At 43.9% G+C, this 16881-nt stretch overlaps 1 protein-coding gene across 1 annotated transcript; it reads right to left on the bottom strand.

Moving 5' to 3' along the window:
* Positions 1–2723: 2723 nt before the first annotated feature.
* On the bottom strand, positions 2724–13279 carry exoc3l2a (exocyst complex component 3-like 2a). The gene is made up of 13 exons (XM_079284025.1): positions 13180–13279; positions 10649–11184; positions 9438–9655; positions 8224–8974; positions 8003–8117; positions 7820–7930; positions 7638–7738; positions 7345–7455; positions 7127–7262; positions 6702–6824; positions 6437–6592; positions 5367–5488; positions 2724–3441 (listed from the first exon to the last, which is right to left on the bottom strand). The coding sequence occupies exons 1-13, from the start codon at positions 13270–13272 to the stop codon at positions 3120–3122; spliced, it is 2895 nt and encodes a 964-aa protein (XP_079140151.1). The 5' UTR covers positions 13273–13279; the 3' UTR covers positions 2724–3119.
* Positions 13280–16881: the final 3602 nt, after the last annotated feature.

Here is a 16881-nt window from a genome sequence, read left to right as displayed (position 1 = left end):
ATGCTCCATATTTTGGAAGTGGACCGGGTTGTTGCCTGATATCTATTTAAAATGGTCAATATCAGCCCAATATTTCATTGAGCTGCCATATGAGGCCCGGCGCTCAGCAACCCCATCTCGACTAAACAAGCCCCAGTGCTCAAAAGTGACCTGAGACAAGTGGCCGTTTCATCCACAGCAGTATAATTAATTGAATATTATTTATGTTGCAGGAGAAGCAAACCAACAGAAAAGAGTGGAACCACCGAAAGTGCATGACAGTGTGAACAAAGACAGGGCACGGCTTGCTTCCGAAAACAAACAGCCAGAATACAGCCAGATGGGTTTTCCATTGCAGAGCTGCGTTAATGAGAGGAAGCAGGGGAGTCCTTCCCAGGGATTGCATTGTGATAGTGAGGGCCGCTCCACCTCCAGCGGCCTGATTGAGGGAAACCTCCAAGAGTTTGGCCCTCGGTCCTACCAGCCCTCCTCAGTCCGAGATGGTAATCCCCGTCTGGGATACCTGAAAAACAACGATTCAACATCCGCCTTCAGTCTACTATAAGGATGTCTGATAATGCTCTCAGATATTACTCAGAAGCCACGCTGCCAAACTTAACATTCAGTCCATGCCAACTTAACCTAATGTTCTTCCTGTTCCGTCCCACAAATTCGGGGAACTTATTCAAAATAAAAACATGCGCGCAGTAGATTCCAGGGTCAGAGCTTTCTGAGATCTATTTTCAGTAGCAGGTAAACAGCTTCAAGAAACAGTTGAGGATGTTTGAAACTTATAACATACATATATGAGTTTTTCCCTTGTGTCACATTAACAAGTTTGCATGCTGGTTATATTTAGCTGTAAATCAAACACATGTCAATAGGAGGAAGTGGCTGCAGGACTGGACACATTGCAAGATGGACAGTCAGAGACATTTAACGTGTGAACGCAACAAAGAAGTGAGAAGCATTGTTCTTAAAGTCACGAAGCAAGAACACAAGTAAGAATAACTCAGGTCTGAGCAAATGCCGTTTTAATTGCACCGTCTAGTATGATGCATTCAAAGAAGATGAACTTAAAAGCACAGGTATGATTTTCTTAAAAATATGATTGCAATGTAATCACAAAGACGAACATAAGTAAAGTACATTTAATAAACATCTTGTCAGGTTTTCAACTTCGTACTGTTGTCCAGGTTTACTTTTTTTAATCTTGATCATGCATCTTAATATGATTATAATGCACTATACTTCCAAGCTAATGTGTAACTTCAAACAAATTATGCAACTAATGAACTGCCCTTTAAACTGCATTTCACCTCCAACATGAATCACATGATACTTACTATATTAATGGATGGAAAGCCGAACCCTAAAGCATGCATTCCAGAGGTAACTCTCAACAGACAAACTCAAATCTAAAGACTCCTCCACTCAAAACTGTGTTCCGCTGTTAGTTACTTCGCTGATGTTCGAGCTTCACTGTGCAGAATAAGTAACGTAGGATTTATGACGTCACAGCTTGCTTGGGAGTAAATCATGGTCCAGTATTCAATTTACACAAATGTGATGTGGAAACTTGACATCAACAATATTTGCAAACTTATAGATTCTGGATATTTCCATGAGGGACAAGGAGGAGATGTAAGATTTGGGTAAATTAACTTTTTAAATAAGAAAACCTCTTCAGGACAATAATAACAATAATAATTTAGTTTTTTAAATTATTTATATAATAACATTTCAGTGATATTTTCTGGTTTCATCACTAGGTGGTACACTTAAATGGATCGAAGAAAAAAGACAGGATTTAACACATTTCTCTTAATGATCTGATTGTGCTGGGATTTAGATTTCTAAAAAACTAAAAAAAGATACATTTGTTCCTAAATTATTTCCAAACTTAAACAGATGTACCAGCTGTTGGTGCAACATAGTATATAGACCCATTGGATCAACAAGATCAACTGAGGACCATCATGTCCCCTGGATGACCTGTGACTAAACCACACTGACCTCACTGCTGAGCGGTGACGATGAGATGCCCAAACACATGACCAGGTCTTACCATGATATGCCAGTCTGTTCGACCACCAGCCGTACAATCCAACACCTTGAAAATAGCAGCAAAACCAGAGAGGTCACCGTGCAGAATGACCCCTGCTGAGGACGGCCGACTTTTGTTTTGAGAAGCCGACGAGCGGCTTCGGACATGAAAAGGCTCCGTGGCTGCTTTTGCACTGCACACTGAACAGCAGAGAGGAAGTTCCCTCCTAGCGCATAACGTCAACTTGGTTCCAATAAAAGCATCCGTTGGCACCTCGGTGGACAACAGGAAATCTTTGTTTATCTAAAAACATCCCGTTGTTGGCCTCGGGGTGCGTGACCCCCATGATGGCTGTGCGGCGGTTAGAGCGTCACATAGCAGCCGTGGCAGAGCCACATATTTCAAGATCTCAGAACAAAGCGGCCAAATCCTCGACATAAACAATGAAGGCATGAAGTGTACATGTGGGTCTGCGTCACACCATCGTCTGTTTGTTGAAGTGCTTTTGTTTAGCATGACTGTAGACTTAGTGTCTGACGCTCCCACGTTCAGAGGCACCTAAAGTTAGAAGTAGGCAGACAATTAATTGTACAACAGTTGACAAACCGATATGCAGGACACAATGACGGAGCAGATGGGTCTGTTTAGTCTACCCAGTCAATGGGTTTTTATTATGTTTCCAGCAACAGATCCATTTCATTCACAGTGAGAGTTCAACACATTTCCATGTCCATACACTATATCCTTGCATACATGTGGTCAAATATACCAGAGTGGGTATATATGGTTGGGTAAATACATGTCAAACAACAGCCTAAATCATATTGCATCTGATAGCAGTTGTTTTTTGCAATGATGTGGGGCTTTTTTAAAAAGCTAAAAAAGACTGAAGAAGTTACATTTTCAGGATATTTGATACCACTTGTTTGCTTCTGTAGATCAGCATAAGAAATCATTGTACGAGCAGTACCTGAGCTCAAGTTTCTGGCAATAATATTTGGTGCAATCAGTTTCTGGTCAAGGTGCATGTACATCTCATCGCTATCTTCACAGTGTGTGCCTGTGAACGCTCTGTTAACACGAACGCCAGCCACTAGTCCTCTCTGTGGTGTTTATTCACGTCTTCCGTGTTCTGGCCCTCGGCAGGTTTAGGCGTCGCGCCTCTGCCCCTCGTCCCGCGGCTCCGCCTGGGACGGTGCTCTGAGAACCAGTTGGAGACGGTCATGGCGAGGCGGAGGAGGCCCAGGCTGATGCAGTGCACCTCCGAGGGGATGGGAATGTCGGAGAAGAGGGCACGGTCCCGGCACACCAGGCCACTGCGGCACTCAAAGTCTTTGACGATGTTGAGGATCTCCTGGCGCTCGGCCTGCCGCATCATCCCTCTTATATTCAGCAGGGTGGAGACGTGCTTCTTCCTGTTGGGAGGAAGGATACAGGGAGGAAAGGGGGTGAGACGGGTGTTCGTGGAAATTGGGTCTGCTTGGTGTCGTCAAAGGCTGTCGCATCTGTCTGAGTCAGAGCCTTTGTAGAAAGTGGAACCAAATGTTCTGTTCTTGGGAAGGAACAGAACATTTGGTTCCACTTTCTACAGGGGCACATTTCATAAGGGTCTTTATGTTGATAAATCATTACTTATGCTTTATTTATTGGATGTAAGCCAATAATAAGAACAACTTCTGTTTGTACATATTTTAAATATATATTTATAATTCTTTCTCTTAGCTTGTGTCTCTTTTCTTGCAGTTTTCTAAAAACAACTTTAGCATCATGCCACATTGCATTTAACTACGTATAGTACTCGCTACGTTGCAATCCTTGTTTACCCAGGTTGTGAAAAATCCAACACATCCAGATACCTAAACGACAGAACAGGTTGTTTGCAAATGAATCCCAAAACGAAATGCATGACCGCTGGAGAGTGCCAGCTGTGCGCGTTGCAAAACTGCCGCAGATTCAAGCATGTGGTTAACGTTGTGAATTGAAACAAAACTACTTGGTTCGGTTCAGCAAAGGATCATGGTTGGTTTAAATAAGAATGTTTGTTATGTAGCCTGGGTTACGAGCGTAAATTAGCTATGTTACATGCATGACCTAAGTTGAATACGTTACGTATAACTTCAAATAGGTCAACGGAACTATTGGTTTCACACATCCAGCTATCCCGACCTCCTCCCAACGCGGACTTTGCCGCTCTTTCTGCTATGTCAACTCACCTCCTCCTTTGCGCCTGTCATAATTACTACTGCCCCGCGATGCGGCTGACTAACGATAAACACTTTTTATGATTTTTGAAGAGTGAATGAAATCACCAGAAGTAAAAATGCTAACGTTCGGCTATAAACAAACTACACCAGGGTCACATGACTTCAGGTCGCCATCACTAAACTAGAGGACTAGTGCTCTAGTGATGACATTTTGTAGTCTCACTGGGTTCGACAACAAACCATCAAATCTCCACTTGCTTTTGATGAATTTGTGTTGAAGTGATGAAGTTCGCTGAAACGAAAGCAAGTGTCATATGAAGTGTCAAGATACTGGGACCCAAAAGCTGTGCTTCTCAATGGCTTGTGCCTGATCTACAAAGCAATCGAGTTCGCAGTTGGCATTTAAAGTACACGTTTGAAAAAATAGGGTCTGTGTTTGAAGCGCTGACTTGTATGCCCATGTAGAGGCACAGCAAAGTGTGCACGAACAGACTCTGCTTCAGTTTAACGAAGCACCCAATAAAACTCAAGAAAGGGTGGCAGCCTTTGATCCCCTAAAATACCAGCAGGGGATGCCATGCGGTAAACAAAAGGGGTGACTCAAGCGGTGAGTTAGCATGTCTCCAGGTCTGAACTACTATGTTTTGCCCTCCTCTTCCACACCTCTCCCTCTTTCTTTTCTCCATTCCAAGTGTGGCACCAGTCTGTCTCCTGCAGGGTGGCAGGAACAGGAAGTACTCGGCGTCAGCTTCCTGTCTGCTCTGCTGAGAGTTGTGCGTCACGCGCGGTCGTAAGTTGCCAACTGTCACCTGAGTTTTTGCACAAACAGCCCTCTTTGGTTCCCCCCCCCTCTCCATCCCCTCGAGGCCTCATCCATTCTCAAAACAGACCTGCTAGCCTCTCCAAAAACCTTTTTCCGCACTCCTTTTCTTTGTTTTGATCCATTGTGAAAAAAGAAAAAAAACATACATCGTCTTACTTTTTCCATGCTTTGGCAGAGTGCCAAAAACAGCACCGCAAATGTGTAGCAATAAGCATAAAAGAATATAGGGCCTTCAGGGGTACAGTAGAGAGAGGATCTGTTTCCTGGTTGCAACAGAAATGTCCCAGCACTGTTAATTTGCTAAACTGCTCACCGTATATCTGGAAACTCTTTCACCAGGACGGCCACCTCCATCTGGATGGATGGAGTGTCCTCCAGGAGAATGATGTCAGCTAGGTGGCAGATGATGCTGTCTAACCAGGACGAACTTGAATCCTGAAGCAGAGAGGGGAGACAAAGAACGCAACGACAATTTTTCATTCGTGGACCACAACAAGTATTCATTACTATAAAAATGTAGAATTCAACATTAAATTTGACTTTGTTTGGAACTTTTTTCAACCGCATTCGTGATGGCAGGTCCAAATGACCTCTTCACCCGATCAATTGTGTGCTTTTAAGAAGCCTTCAGAGGAAACGCAGATTAATGCCTTTAAAGGCCAGAGGCCAAACATTTAGCTGATTTACTGAGCGAATAACAAAGCTCCACCTCTGTTTTTGTAGGTCGTGTTTTTTCTTCAAACATTCAGAAAAAAGAAAGCAGAATTCTCTGGCTTGGCATCCGCTAAAAATAACGAAGTCGTTTTTAGACAGCCATTCAAAACTCAACCCCCCCCTCTCCGTTTTCCACGGTAACTCCATGGCGAAAGAGGCCATCAAGGCCATCCTAGAGCCACATCAAAGCCAGCTAGCTGACAGGAACAGGAAGTTCCTCCTGAACACAGCAGCTTCCTGTTGTCAGCTGAGGTGACGGACACTTGTTTGAACTCGTGCACAGAAAGGGGGCAAACGCCACGCTGTCAGGCCCAGTTCTTTCACACTAACTTCCCCCCTCTGACAAGTGCTAACGTAAGCCCGGTCCATCTATCTCCATCTCACTGACGGCAGCCATTTTTCACAGCTCGCTGCTGTATCAACACTGTCTGAGTTATTTCTGACCTAGGAAGCTCAAGGGTCAGACTCTGTGTTCCCTGCGCCAGCTCCGCTCAGTGTTTTTAAGAATCAGCAAGTTGGAATTGTTTACGATACTCAGGGCTTCCTGAAAAGCAATCATTAGCTCTGTTTTGAATGCATTGGGTTTTAATTCTCCTTCTAGAGGTCTTGACTGTACTGCAGAGTAGTTCATTGCTCATTGGGTATCCAGGCTTTAATGACATGACTTACCAGATCCTTAAAGAGTCCTTTCAGCTGTTTGGCCTCATCTTGGAGGCGGAACGCCATTCTCTTTCTCATCTTGGAAGATGTACAGATGACCCTTCCCCGCATGATGGCTCGGACATACTCCACCAGGACCCGCCGGTGCACCTCTCCCACCAGGGTCTGTCAGTCAGTCAGTTAAAACAACCAATCACTGACTGGTTACATATGACCCTCAAGCAAATGCTGTTAAGTGTTAAACATCACCGCTGATCCATTGAACAAGTGTTACCTGATAAGGCGGAGAGTCCATCCTTCGGAACTTCTTGAAGTGTTGTTTAATGCTGGCTTCAATGGCCTCAAAGGCCTCGGTGTTGTTCAGCCATTTTCTCTTCATCAGTTTGTCAAAGAAAGGCTGGAACGACAACAGACCAAGCTCTGATTAACAGAAGACATTTACTCAAGTACTCTGCTGATGGCTAGCTGCTTCAAAAACATTTTCTGTTGTATTTGTTGTTGTTCTCTTCACATCCTGACAGCAATCAACAAATCAAATGCTCTGACAAAAATAGAAATCCACCATTTGAGGCTGTAGCAGGGTTGTAATAAGCTTGTGCTTTTGGATTTGGGAGTTTTCTTTTACCGTAGGACCAACATGACAGAATTTACTAAAATGGGCATAGTTCCGCTTTAAGGACTGCGATGAGGCTTACACACCCTGATGTGCTCAAACAGCCTGTCGGTCAGCACCCTTACTGACTGGTTGATGATCCTGTCCAGGGAGGAGTTGGCTCTCTGCGCCGTCTCCTCGCTGCCCTGTGGGTCACACTGCCTGCAGCGCTCCACTAGGGATCTTAAGGAAACACAGGAGGAAAGGAAGCTGGACAAATTGCTGCAGGAAATGGAAATTTGTTTCAGTTGAATAATGAATCTACCTCAGAGGAGGGCAACAGTTCACCAAAGCTATGGTCCTGGAGACATATCCGTCCCCTCTGTCTCCAAATTCTGCCTGGGTCTCATGAAACATCTCCGCCTTCCTCTGGAAACTGGACACAGAGCTTTTATGAAAACCTACTGAATGCAAATACAGTCTAGAATTGAGCAATCATGTCCAATCCTATAAAAACACCAATCCCCCCCCCCCCCTGCTCTGTATTCAAGATATCCTTAAATCAGTTCAGCAAACAGTTGCTCACTGATTTATGCCTCACTGATTGCATATACTTACTTGTAGAGAAAGTCAGCTAGTCCAACGAGACTACAACGAGCCACTCTTGCCCCTAGAAACTGGTTGACAGATGTAGATCTGTCCAAGTCCACCTTCAACCTCTGGAATTGAGAAAGGCACGAGCGATAAGACAGCTGCATTTTAGGCTAAAGGGACATTTCACAGTGAAAATGACAACTTACCTGGATGACTGAGCGTGCTAGGTGGGACTGATACTCCTCTATGTGCAGGGTCTGGGCCCATCGCCTCTCCTCTTCATCCAGAACCTGAATCAGCTCTATGGTCACCTTCTCCTGAAAAATCACAGTGTGAATTTAAAACCTGTCTACCATATAGAACAACTTTGTGAGAAGAGCATTTCTCACCCTGACGATACTGATGCAGTCTTGTTCCAGACGCTCCACTGTGTCTTGGGGCAGGATGGGCTCCAGTGGAGCATAGTTGATGGGTGCGTTTGTGCCAATGGTTCCTAGGACATCCCTGGTCAAAAGTGAGAACTCGTTACTAATTAAGTCCAGTTTCCAGGTTTGTAGTATCATCCTTACCTTATTGCATGAGAGGTTCACTGTCTGATAAGGCACCCTACCTATTGTAGATGTTGTAGAACCAGTCCAGTAAAGAGTAGACATCTGTGATCTGCAGAGGCCCCATGGTGATGGTCCGGAGACGTTTGGCCACGGCTCGATGGTAACTATCCACGTACACCTGGAAGGCAGCAAACTCCTCCGGGTAAATGGACACGGCATTCCTCCTCGCTGCATCCAGGTCGTCCACCATCCGACTCCTCAGGCGCTCCAGGTACGAGGCCAGCTGGCCCGCCTGGGTGTCCGCCTGGTGCGGCAGGCTCCAGTCCGCCGCCTCCATCACGGCCTGCCTCCACTTCATCTTGAGTTGTCGGGGACGCTGGCCGGGCTGGATCTGGGGGGCCTTTTGCTCTGGCTTGGTCTCCTCTCTCAGGGCCCAGGTCGCATCGGCATGCTCCTCCTGCTGGATCACCAGCACCACCAGCCCGAGGTTGGGCCCAGCACTGGGCTGGCGGAGAGACTCCCGCACTACGTCCCACATCTCCCTCTGCAGGGCCTCGTACAGGAGCTCCACGTCCTTGGCCTTCCGCCGGCCTGAGTCCAATGATGCGTTGGAGCTGAGGGAGTCATCGAAAAGTGAGGATGATAAGGGGGTCATACTGGGAGGGGTGCTGGGACTAAGTGTAGGAGTGAGGGTTGAAGCAGCCGCGGTCGGAAGGAGAGACAGCAGCTCGCACTCTCGTTCCAGCTCCTGAATGTGTGTGTCAGCCAGGAGAAGGTCCCTGTTGTTGACCAACTGTAGGATCTCCAGCACTGGTGGGAGAAGAAGAGAAAAAAAGGCAGCTGTGATTATTTGCAACAAAACGGAGGGTTGAGCAGCAAACTGAGAGATCTGTTTTATGGTTATTGAGTAGCTGTGCGTGTGCTTGACTGGCTTATTTGCTGCTCATTCTCTTCTACTCCTAGCGAGGCTCCCTGTGGAGCCTGTGAAAAGTAGCCTGATCGAACCTCTATCTAGAGGAATCTGGGGTGGCAGGAAGTGCGGTCATTTCCTGATTTCACACTCTGGTGGTGATTGAACCCAGTGTCTCGGGGATCTGGGGACCTCTCAGCCTCATCAGAGAGTTGTCTAGGATTTGGAGGCAGTACTGCCGAAGCTTAACCAGGAAGAGCAAAGTTCGAAGGGGAACTCCTTGCAAAAGACAGATTCTTCTGGGTCATGGTTTTAAAACTTTTGACCTGGACCTTTTACACCTGATGCCACCTTGATTGTTACCTGAGAGGGGCTCTCTGGTTTTGACCGCCGGCTCCTCCTCCTCTGTTTCCTCCTCGGCCTCTTGGGACGCCTTGTCTGACATGGACTCCCTCTTCAGCTTGCCCAGACTGACCATCCTGAGGAAGGAGGGCCGTCTGGAGGCCTCCGCCTCGCCGTCTGTGCTCAGGGTCCCGCTGGGCAGGCTTTCTCTGCGCTGCTCCTTGCATCGACCTGTAATCCTGCACAGTTTCCACAGCAGCAACGGAGAAAATTAATGATTTCCCGTCGAGAAAATAAGGCACACTATCAGGCCGCGTGATTTTTGCATATACAGGAACGTATGGACAGTAAAGAGACTTGAGGTTTGTAATGTACTCGACAGTCTGGCCCAGTAGCAGCTATGTTTGGAATGCCACATACTCAACACAAAACTGTGAGCATGACTGCCTCGGTTAAAAATAATCACATTGAGTAAGTGCAGCAAGTAATCAACAAGTCGCTGAAACACAAAAGAGGTTCCGTAGATCAACAAGTTGCATATTACATAACGCCTCAGGAAATAAGCACACGATATGCTATTCTATCACTGACCAGCAGCAACGCTAACTTCTCCTCTGGGACTCGGAGGCTAATTCATCCCACTGTTAGAGCTCTGCTGATGCACTGCTGCTCAAAAGGGCTCTCTTATTATCATTATTTTGGGGAGTTTTCCACAGAGGGACAGAGTATGTAGTATGTTGTACCGATTGTAAAGCCCTCTGAGGCCAATTTGGGATATTGGGATATACAAATAAATTGGATTATTACTTTACAGTTTTTCTGTAATAGTTGCATTACTTGATTGTTTGGCCTTTTTGCCTTAAATAGATTTCTGAAAATTTGCTTTTGTAAGTCTTTTGCATGATCTCATTCTACTTCATGAAATAATGGATCGATTCTTAGCCCTTAACAAAGGGTTTTCTACAGCTCCATCTTTTTGTTTTCCTTTTTAATCTGGTGGTTCTTTGGGTTTATTCAGTATAGTATATATATATGTATAATATAGTAATATAGTAAAGTATATCTTAATGAAAGGCATCATTTTACTTTTCTTGTGTGCACTCCACTAGACATGTCATCCACAGCAGCTAAAACACTTTTTACTATTTTATACCATAAATCCACAATTCAATGACACCACAGCTAGAATCTTCTCAGCTTCTAACTCTTCCTCCTCCCCAACCCCTCCTCACCGGAGCAGGGTCATAATTCCTTCGGAGCTCCTGCGTAGTCCTTTCCTTTTCTCCCTCTCTGGTGGGAGACTGTTTGAGTTTCCGGGGGTGTAGTGGGGAGAGTTGTTCCCCCATACGCTGCGTCCTGATATGCGCAGCCCCTTCCCCAGCTTTCCAAGGGTTTTGAGGGGCGACACTCCACAGATGCGCTCCAGGGTCCCCCTGAGGGGCTTCCCTTTGGGGTTCCCGGCCCCATGCCTCTCTGCGTTCACCTCGTTCTCCTCCTCTTCTCCGTCGCGGCAGGATCTGAGCTGGAGGTTGCCTCTGACCTCCCCCATGATGAGGCCCATGTCGCCGCCGTGCTTCTCATCGTCGTACAGGTTCACGTCCTCGAAGGGGTTTAAGTTCCTGTTCAGGTCCTTCAGGTCATTCAGATCATTTAAGTCCAGCCGGGGCAGGATCAGTTCTCCGTTCACTCTGGGGAACTCCTGGCAGCTCTTGGACCTTCCCGGGAGCTTTTTCAGAATGGGCATGGTTGCACTTGAGATTCTACCTAACTGCGAAACAAGGACAATGTCAGAATTTGTCCTAATGTTCAGTTACAAAAAGGTCAAATATACGAGCAACTGATTATCAAATGAATGATGAATGATTTTTCTGTTGGAGCAAAAACATCCGTTCACCTGCCTGGTTATGCAATGCACTTCCCTTAGCAAATAGGAAATATGTATTTAGAATATTACTGTGTTTACACATGCTGACCTTACGCCTTATAGAAATATTACATTATTCAGAAAGAAATAGTTTATATAATAATAATAAATTAGAATGGTTTTCTTTCACCTGCTGATTCGGGGAATATGTATTTAATTTAATAAGGCCCAATTTAGAGTGAAATGTTAAAGATTTTTTTAAATAACTTTTGTTGCCTCGACTTAGATTGAAATGCCAGAGACATTTTGTCTTTCTTTTTATGGATATAGTGTATCCCAAGAGACATCTTTGTTTAAAGTTCAATAGTTGAGTCTGCCACACAACTTAAAGGATAACTTCACATTTGGTAAAGTCCATCCTAAAACAACACACATGTCATATGTAAAACAGTTTTTTGTAAAGAATCATCATTGTGTGCAAAATGCATTCCATCTAAAGCTGATATAAGTCTGATTAATAGAGATCAAATGGTCTTCTTTTCTCTTTTCTATGAATAATATCTGTGAGGAAACAAAAAGCCGGACTCTTGCACACCAAAAGACTTTGGATGATGGATAACTCAAACTGCTTCAGATGTAACTTAAACATTTTTTTTTTTTACATATATGTATATATATATATATATATATATATATATATATATATATATATATATATATATATATATATATATATATATATATATATATATATATATATAATATGAACCTTTCATTTAACATTGGTGTGTTTGACATTTGTGATCTTATTCATCACCCAATAGAATTACAGCATTTTAAACTCTTAAACCTATCCAAAGAGGATTTCTACTGTAGTTTCCCTTTTAAACATTTTCACATAAATTCAATAATATCACCTCAATAAATAACCTTATCCAATATGTGAACATAAAACTTAAAAGAATCAGGGAGCGGGGACGTAAATGTACATATTTGGATTTAAATCACTCTCGGGTGAAGCACGTCTAACATTCTGAATTAATGGCCACCTTCCTGATATTAAATTTGGAAAATCCACATCCATCTTCTTTGTCCTCAGCAGCAATGTAGTTCTGAATGCACAGACCTGGAGGGTTCTTTGTCTAAACACAGTCCTCTGCTGCTGCCCACTGAGCAGACAACCGTCTGCTTTTAGTGGGAGATTGAATTCAAAATAATGACTTTGTGCTAACAAGCTGACCTCTATATACTCAAATCAAGGGGACAATTAACATCATTTAGTCATAGAAATACATCCATTACAAATAGAATTCATGTCCACAGATTTCTGGCTTGGTGATACTTTCTGCTTACAAACATCTTTGTTCATACCCAATTTATGTTGTAGTATGGATAAGGGCAAACTTTCCAAAAGAGAAAAGGAAGCACATATACTGATCTGCTTTCCATGGTTTTCTCAGCTTTTATGCAGTTGGCCTCTGTGGCATGCGTGTGTAACTTTTCTAATATTTATTTCTATGATTGAACACAGCCTTCCACCATTGTGTGTGGTGCTGAAACCACTCGATAACTCCTCTTCATACTGTTTAACAGACATCAGGGAAACACTGTAAAGGTGTTTATGATCAACAAAAGGTGACATGATAAGAGGAGACATCCTCAAGGGCTCTCCGTCTTTATAGAACCGTTGAAACAATTCAGCGCTCATTAAGTTCAAAACATCATCAAAGCTAATTAAACCAGAATCTCCCTCAGACAACACGTTTCCCTAATTCTATCCACTGTTTCCAACCTATTTAAAGGGAACACAACATAATGTCCAGGGACCCCATCTGTGTGTGTTAAAGAAAATGTCCAAACACCACAGAGAAACACAATCATTTGAACATCGACACTTACCCAGTGAGATTGAACTTGCAGTGTTTTCAGCACAGTGTCATCCTGGAGTGTGCTGGGCTGTGCGGGCTGCCAGGTCTGTGGAGTGTGTTGCATGCGTGTGTGCGACCGATGAGTGTGAGAGCGTGTCCGACGAGTACTCTGTGACTCAAGAGAGCAATGTGGCTGCCTGTGGTTTCCTGATGGACTCTATTGTGGTGGAGGTGATATGTTTTCCTGAGGAAAGGCCCGTCCCGTCCTTTCTCCCCCCCCCCCCTCTCTTCCCAATGCCACTGACCCTCCGCCCCCTCTGTACCCTGGGGACCCTTCTAATTACACTAACTGCATACAGTAGAGGATAGGACAGCACATTCCCCTGCAGTTGTTTTATGTGTTTATCAGCTACACACACACCCTGTCTGTGTGTTGCATGTGTGTGCGTGTGTGTGTGTGTGTTCATCGTGACTAATTTCTGTCGGTAATGAGATTCAGTGGCCTTGAGTCCAAACTTCCATTCATACCTCATCGGCAGTGTCATCTTCCTCAGCGGAAGACTTTGAGTGGACTGATACAAGTGAAAGAGACGGCCAACACTGGTGCTGCTGCTGCTTTACTGCAGAGCGTCAGAACATTAACAGTTGAAGGATATATGAGATGTGTGTGCAAATGGCCCAGAGCTGTGCGATTAAAAACAAAATAACCAAGCAAAGCAAAAACGATGGGGGGTCCAAACAGACCTGTATGCTCCTCACCGTGGCTCCCCACTGCCACCTAGTGTACAGTCTGGTGTAGGAGAACAGGCGGCATCCCACTCCAGTGAGCAACCCGACTATCTAACCAATCTGTCTCCTCATGTGTTGTGTCTCATTCAAAGGTTTGACTTCTGTGAAGTCCTCAGCAGCCAAACCTGTAGTCCAACATGACCTTTAGCTGCCAGTTCGTCACGCTTCTTTTTTACCCACTTTCTTTTTTATTTTTAAATTACAAAACAGAACAAATCAACATTCAAATCGAACAAAGACTTTGGATGTTGTCAGCACAATCACATATATTCTTGACAAAGACAAAATAATGATAATAATAATAATAACAATAAATAATTAGCTGAAAATTGAATTTTAAAAAACATGTGGGGAGAAATTTACAACTGCAGAGAATGCTAACTGAGCAAATCAAGCACAATCTTCATGCTTCTTAAAACCTCTTAAGTTCGAGCCCTAATTTTAGGCCTCTGCATACCCATACTAAAGAGACTTAAATTCTGTCACTACAAGGTCTATTTTAATAATTTCTGATAATCAGATAACGCTTGTGAGATTGTTCAAATGGGTAAATATTGTGTATATGTTCCTGGTTAATATAGTACATGAAGATATTACACAGCTCAAATTGAAAATATTCAGGTTCACCTGAAAAAAAAGCACATTTATTGATATTATGTATTTGAAATAATGCAGCTGAGAGCCTAAAAACTCTCCCAAATCATTGCACAACCGATCAGTAGTTGTTGAATAAAGGTTAAAGTGGGATAAAGTGAAGAATAAGAGGCTTTTAGTACAGAGAGGTCACGCAAGGTCGTCATTTTGGAACCAGCTGTTGCAGCTCTTACATTGTACTTTTATATACTATATAACTATATATTTCACTTTTGTTATCACTCATATCATTCAATACTTCCAAATACAGCCGTTTGGCATCATTTTGAGAGCAAGGGTCCTCTCAGAGCCTGTTTCTGGCTCTCATCCATAGGATGAATTCCAGTTGCTGTGTGTGTATGGGGCTCTAGCTCAGCCTATCATCGGTCGATTTCAGTCAATGAGCCCGCCTTCGTCGCGTCAGAGTCGGGTGTTGATTGACAGAATTTCCAGCGAGTAAAGATGCAAAGAGTGCCGCGCATCCCCGAGCGTAAAATTCCATTCCCCAAAAGTCTGACCACACACCCACGGGTCCAGCAAGTTAGATTGACCCCCCTTCTACAGGAAACAGATCAGAAACAGACAGGATGCAGTTGCCAACAATGTTTCTAGCTTTGAACCGGATCATTTTCGCCATTATTTTTGTGATTTCTTCATAAAAGGTAAGCAAAAACCAACGATTTTTTTCGGTGAAGGGAACTGTTGTGTTGCCGTTGTTGCTCACAGCTTTGTAGTGGTTTCACGGAGAGAAAAACCGAAGGCATTTATGCGTTCTGCGTCGAATGCTAATGCTAGGCGATGCATTGATTAGCTGTGTAGCTGTTAGCATGGTGTTCAAATATCGAAACGCAGTAAATATAACGCAGATTATTGCCCAGCAATTCATGATTTTATGCCACATGTTCTAGTTGCTTATATTAGTCGTGTATAGTTGTGTTTGGAGTGTGTAAAAAGTGACTTATATGATAGTGTTGCCCATATGTTGCTGTTTAATCCGGTATATAAAATGTACACATGTACAATATTCCCAATCAATATGGGCCTTTTTTGGATGATATTTGCAACCCCCCCTAAGCCCGAGAGTCCCCAAATTTGGGGGCGTCGTGTGCAAGAGGTTGCATTTTACTTGGCTAGTGCAGTGCCAAACAGCCAACCTGAATCATGTGACTATACTCCGACTCATTGTACCTCGAAAGGCCCCAAAGCGCTCAACCGTACTTCCCGTGTCCTTGAAATGTTAGTGGTTAAGTTTGCAAATTCTGATTTGTTTCACAAAATATAACAATTCAAATATAATGCATTAATATACGTTATACTAGCATCATATTCTGTTGAAAACTCCAGCTTGAGCAGACTTCAAGTAAATTTACATTGTGCTGATAATGTCTCCCTTTCACTTGAACATTTGAAGGCAGGACTTTTATTTTGCGGTATCAATAGTTTTACTATTTATAGTTATTAGTCTTTCTGTAGAAATGTTTTGAGTACTTCTTCTACCACTGCCAATGCCAACTTTCTCAGAGAAAGTGTGAAAAGTAAAGCACAATGGTGTTTGTCTGATCCCCTTAAATCACTGAATCTGTCCCTGAACAACACGCCCAAACCCAATGCCCAAATCGTGGCTACTCGCCGTCAGAAACATTGATAAAACTCATTTCTAAACAGGCGTATTCGTCACTTACTTTGACATAACCTCTGCGGTTATATAGTATAGCACGGATTAGATTAGCGGGGTGATTTTCCTGGCGGTAACTTTGTTCGTGTAACAAGTTAGGATGAAGTCTCACAGTGGGCAAATAAAGTCTTACTCACTGGGTCACGGCTTACTCACGGTCACACTCACTCTGGTTGGATTCCAGTTGGCTTTCCACTCATGTTGACTCCAGGGAAGAGAAGCAGAGTCCAGGCTCTAACGCTTTATCAAGCCTTCAGCAGCCAAAGTGAAGTGCAGAGCTGGGGTCTGTAAAGGCCCGCTATAGGCGACATGCTAGACTCAAGCTTGTTCCTGGCACGTGGAGTATTTTACTGGTATTAATACAGACATGCAAAAAGGTGCCGTAATACAACCAAGGATGTTGGATTACGTGGCGTGTGTTTTAGCCAGTCAGCTAGCAGGGGGATCTGGGGAAATCGTGAAGTGAAGCATTAAGCTGTGATGACTGATGTGAGGCAGCCATGATGGATCATCTTAGGAGTCATTGAGGGAGTGCATCGTGGGGGAGACGTGATTGAAGTCCATATTTTATCAACACTGAAGAGTTACTGTGGTCAGCAGAAGAATTACACTTGATAAAAGTGACTTGTTTTTGCT

The sequence above is a fragment of the Melanostigma gelatinosum genome (genome assembly GCF_949748355.1).
Source record: "Melanostigma gelatinosum genome assembly, chromosome: 14".
In the NCBI taxonomy this organism is placed as follows: Eukaryota; Metazoa; Chordata; class Actinopteri; order Perciformes; family Zoarcidae; genus Melanostigma; species Melanostigma gelatinosum.
The sequence above is the reverse complement of the archived record's forward strand: the minus strand, read 5'-3'. Positions and strand labels throughout refer to the sequence as shown.

What these genes read in the sequence shown, in the direction of transcription:
- exoc3l2a (XM_079284025.1), bottom strand. Translation starts at nt 13,272, where the DNA reads ATGCAACACACTCCACAGACCTGGCAGCCCGCACAGCCCAGCACACTC. An exon ending in TAGCACGCTCAGTCATCCAG is followed by an intron (nt 7,739 to 7,819) that starts GTAAGTTGTCAT and finishes TCTCAATTCCAG; the next exon opens with AGGTTGAAGGTGGACTTGGA. An exon ending in GGCTGTTTGAGCACATCAGG is followed by an intron (nt 6,825 to 7,126) that starts GTGTGTAAGCCT and finishes TTGTCGTTCCAG; the next exon opens with CCTTTCTTTGACAAACTGAT.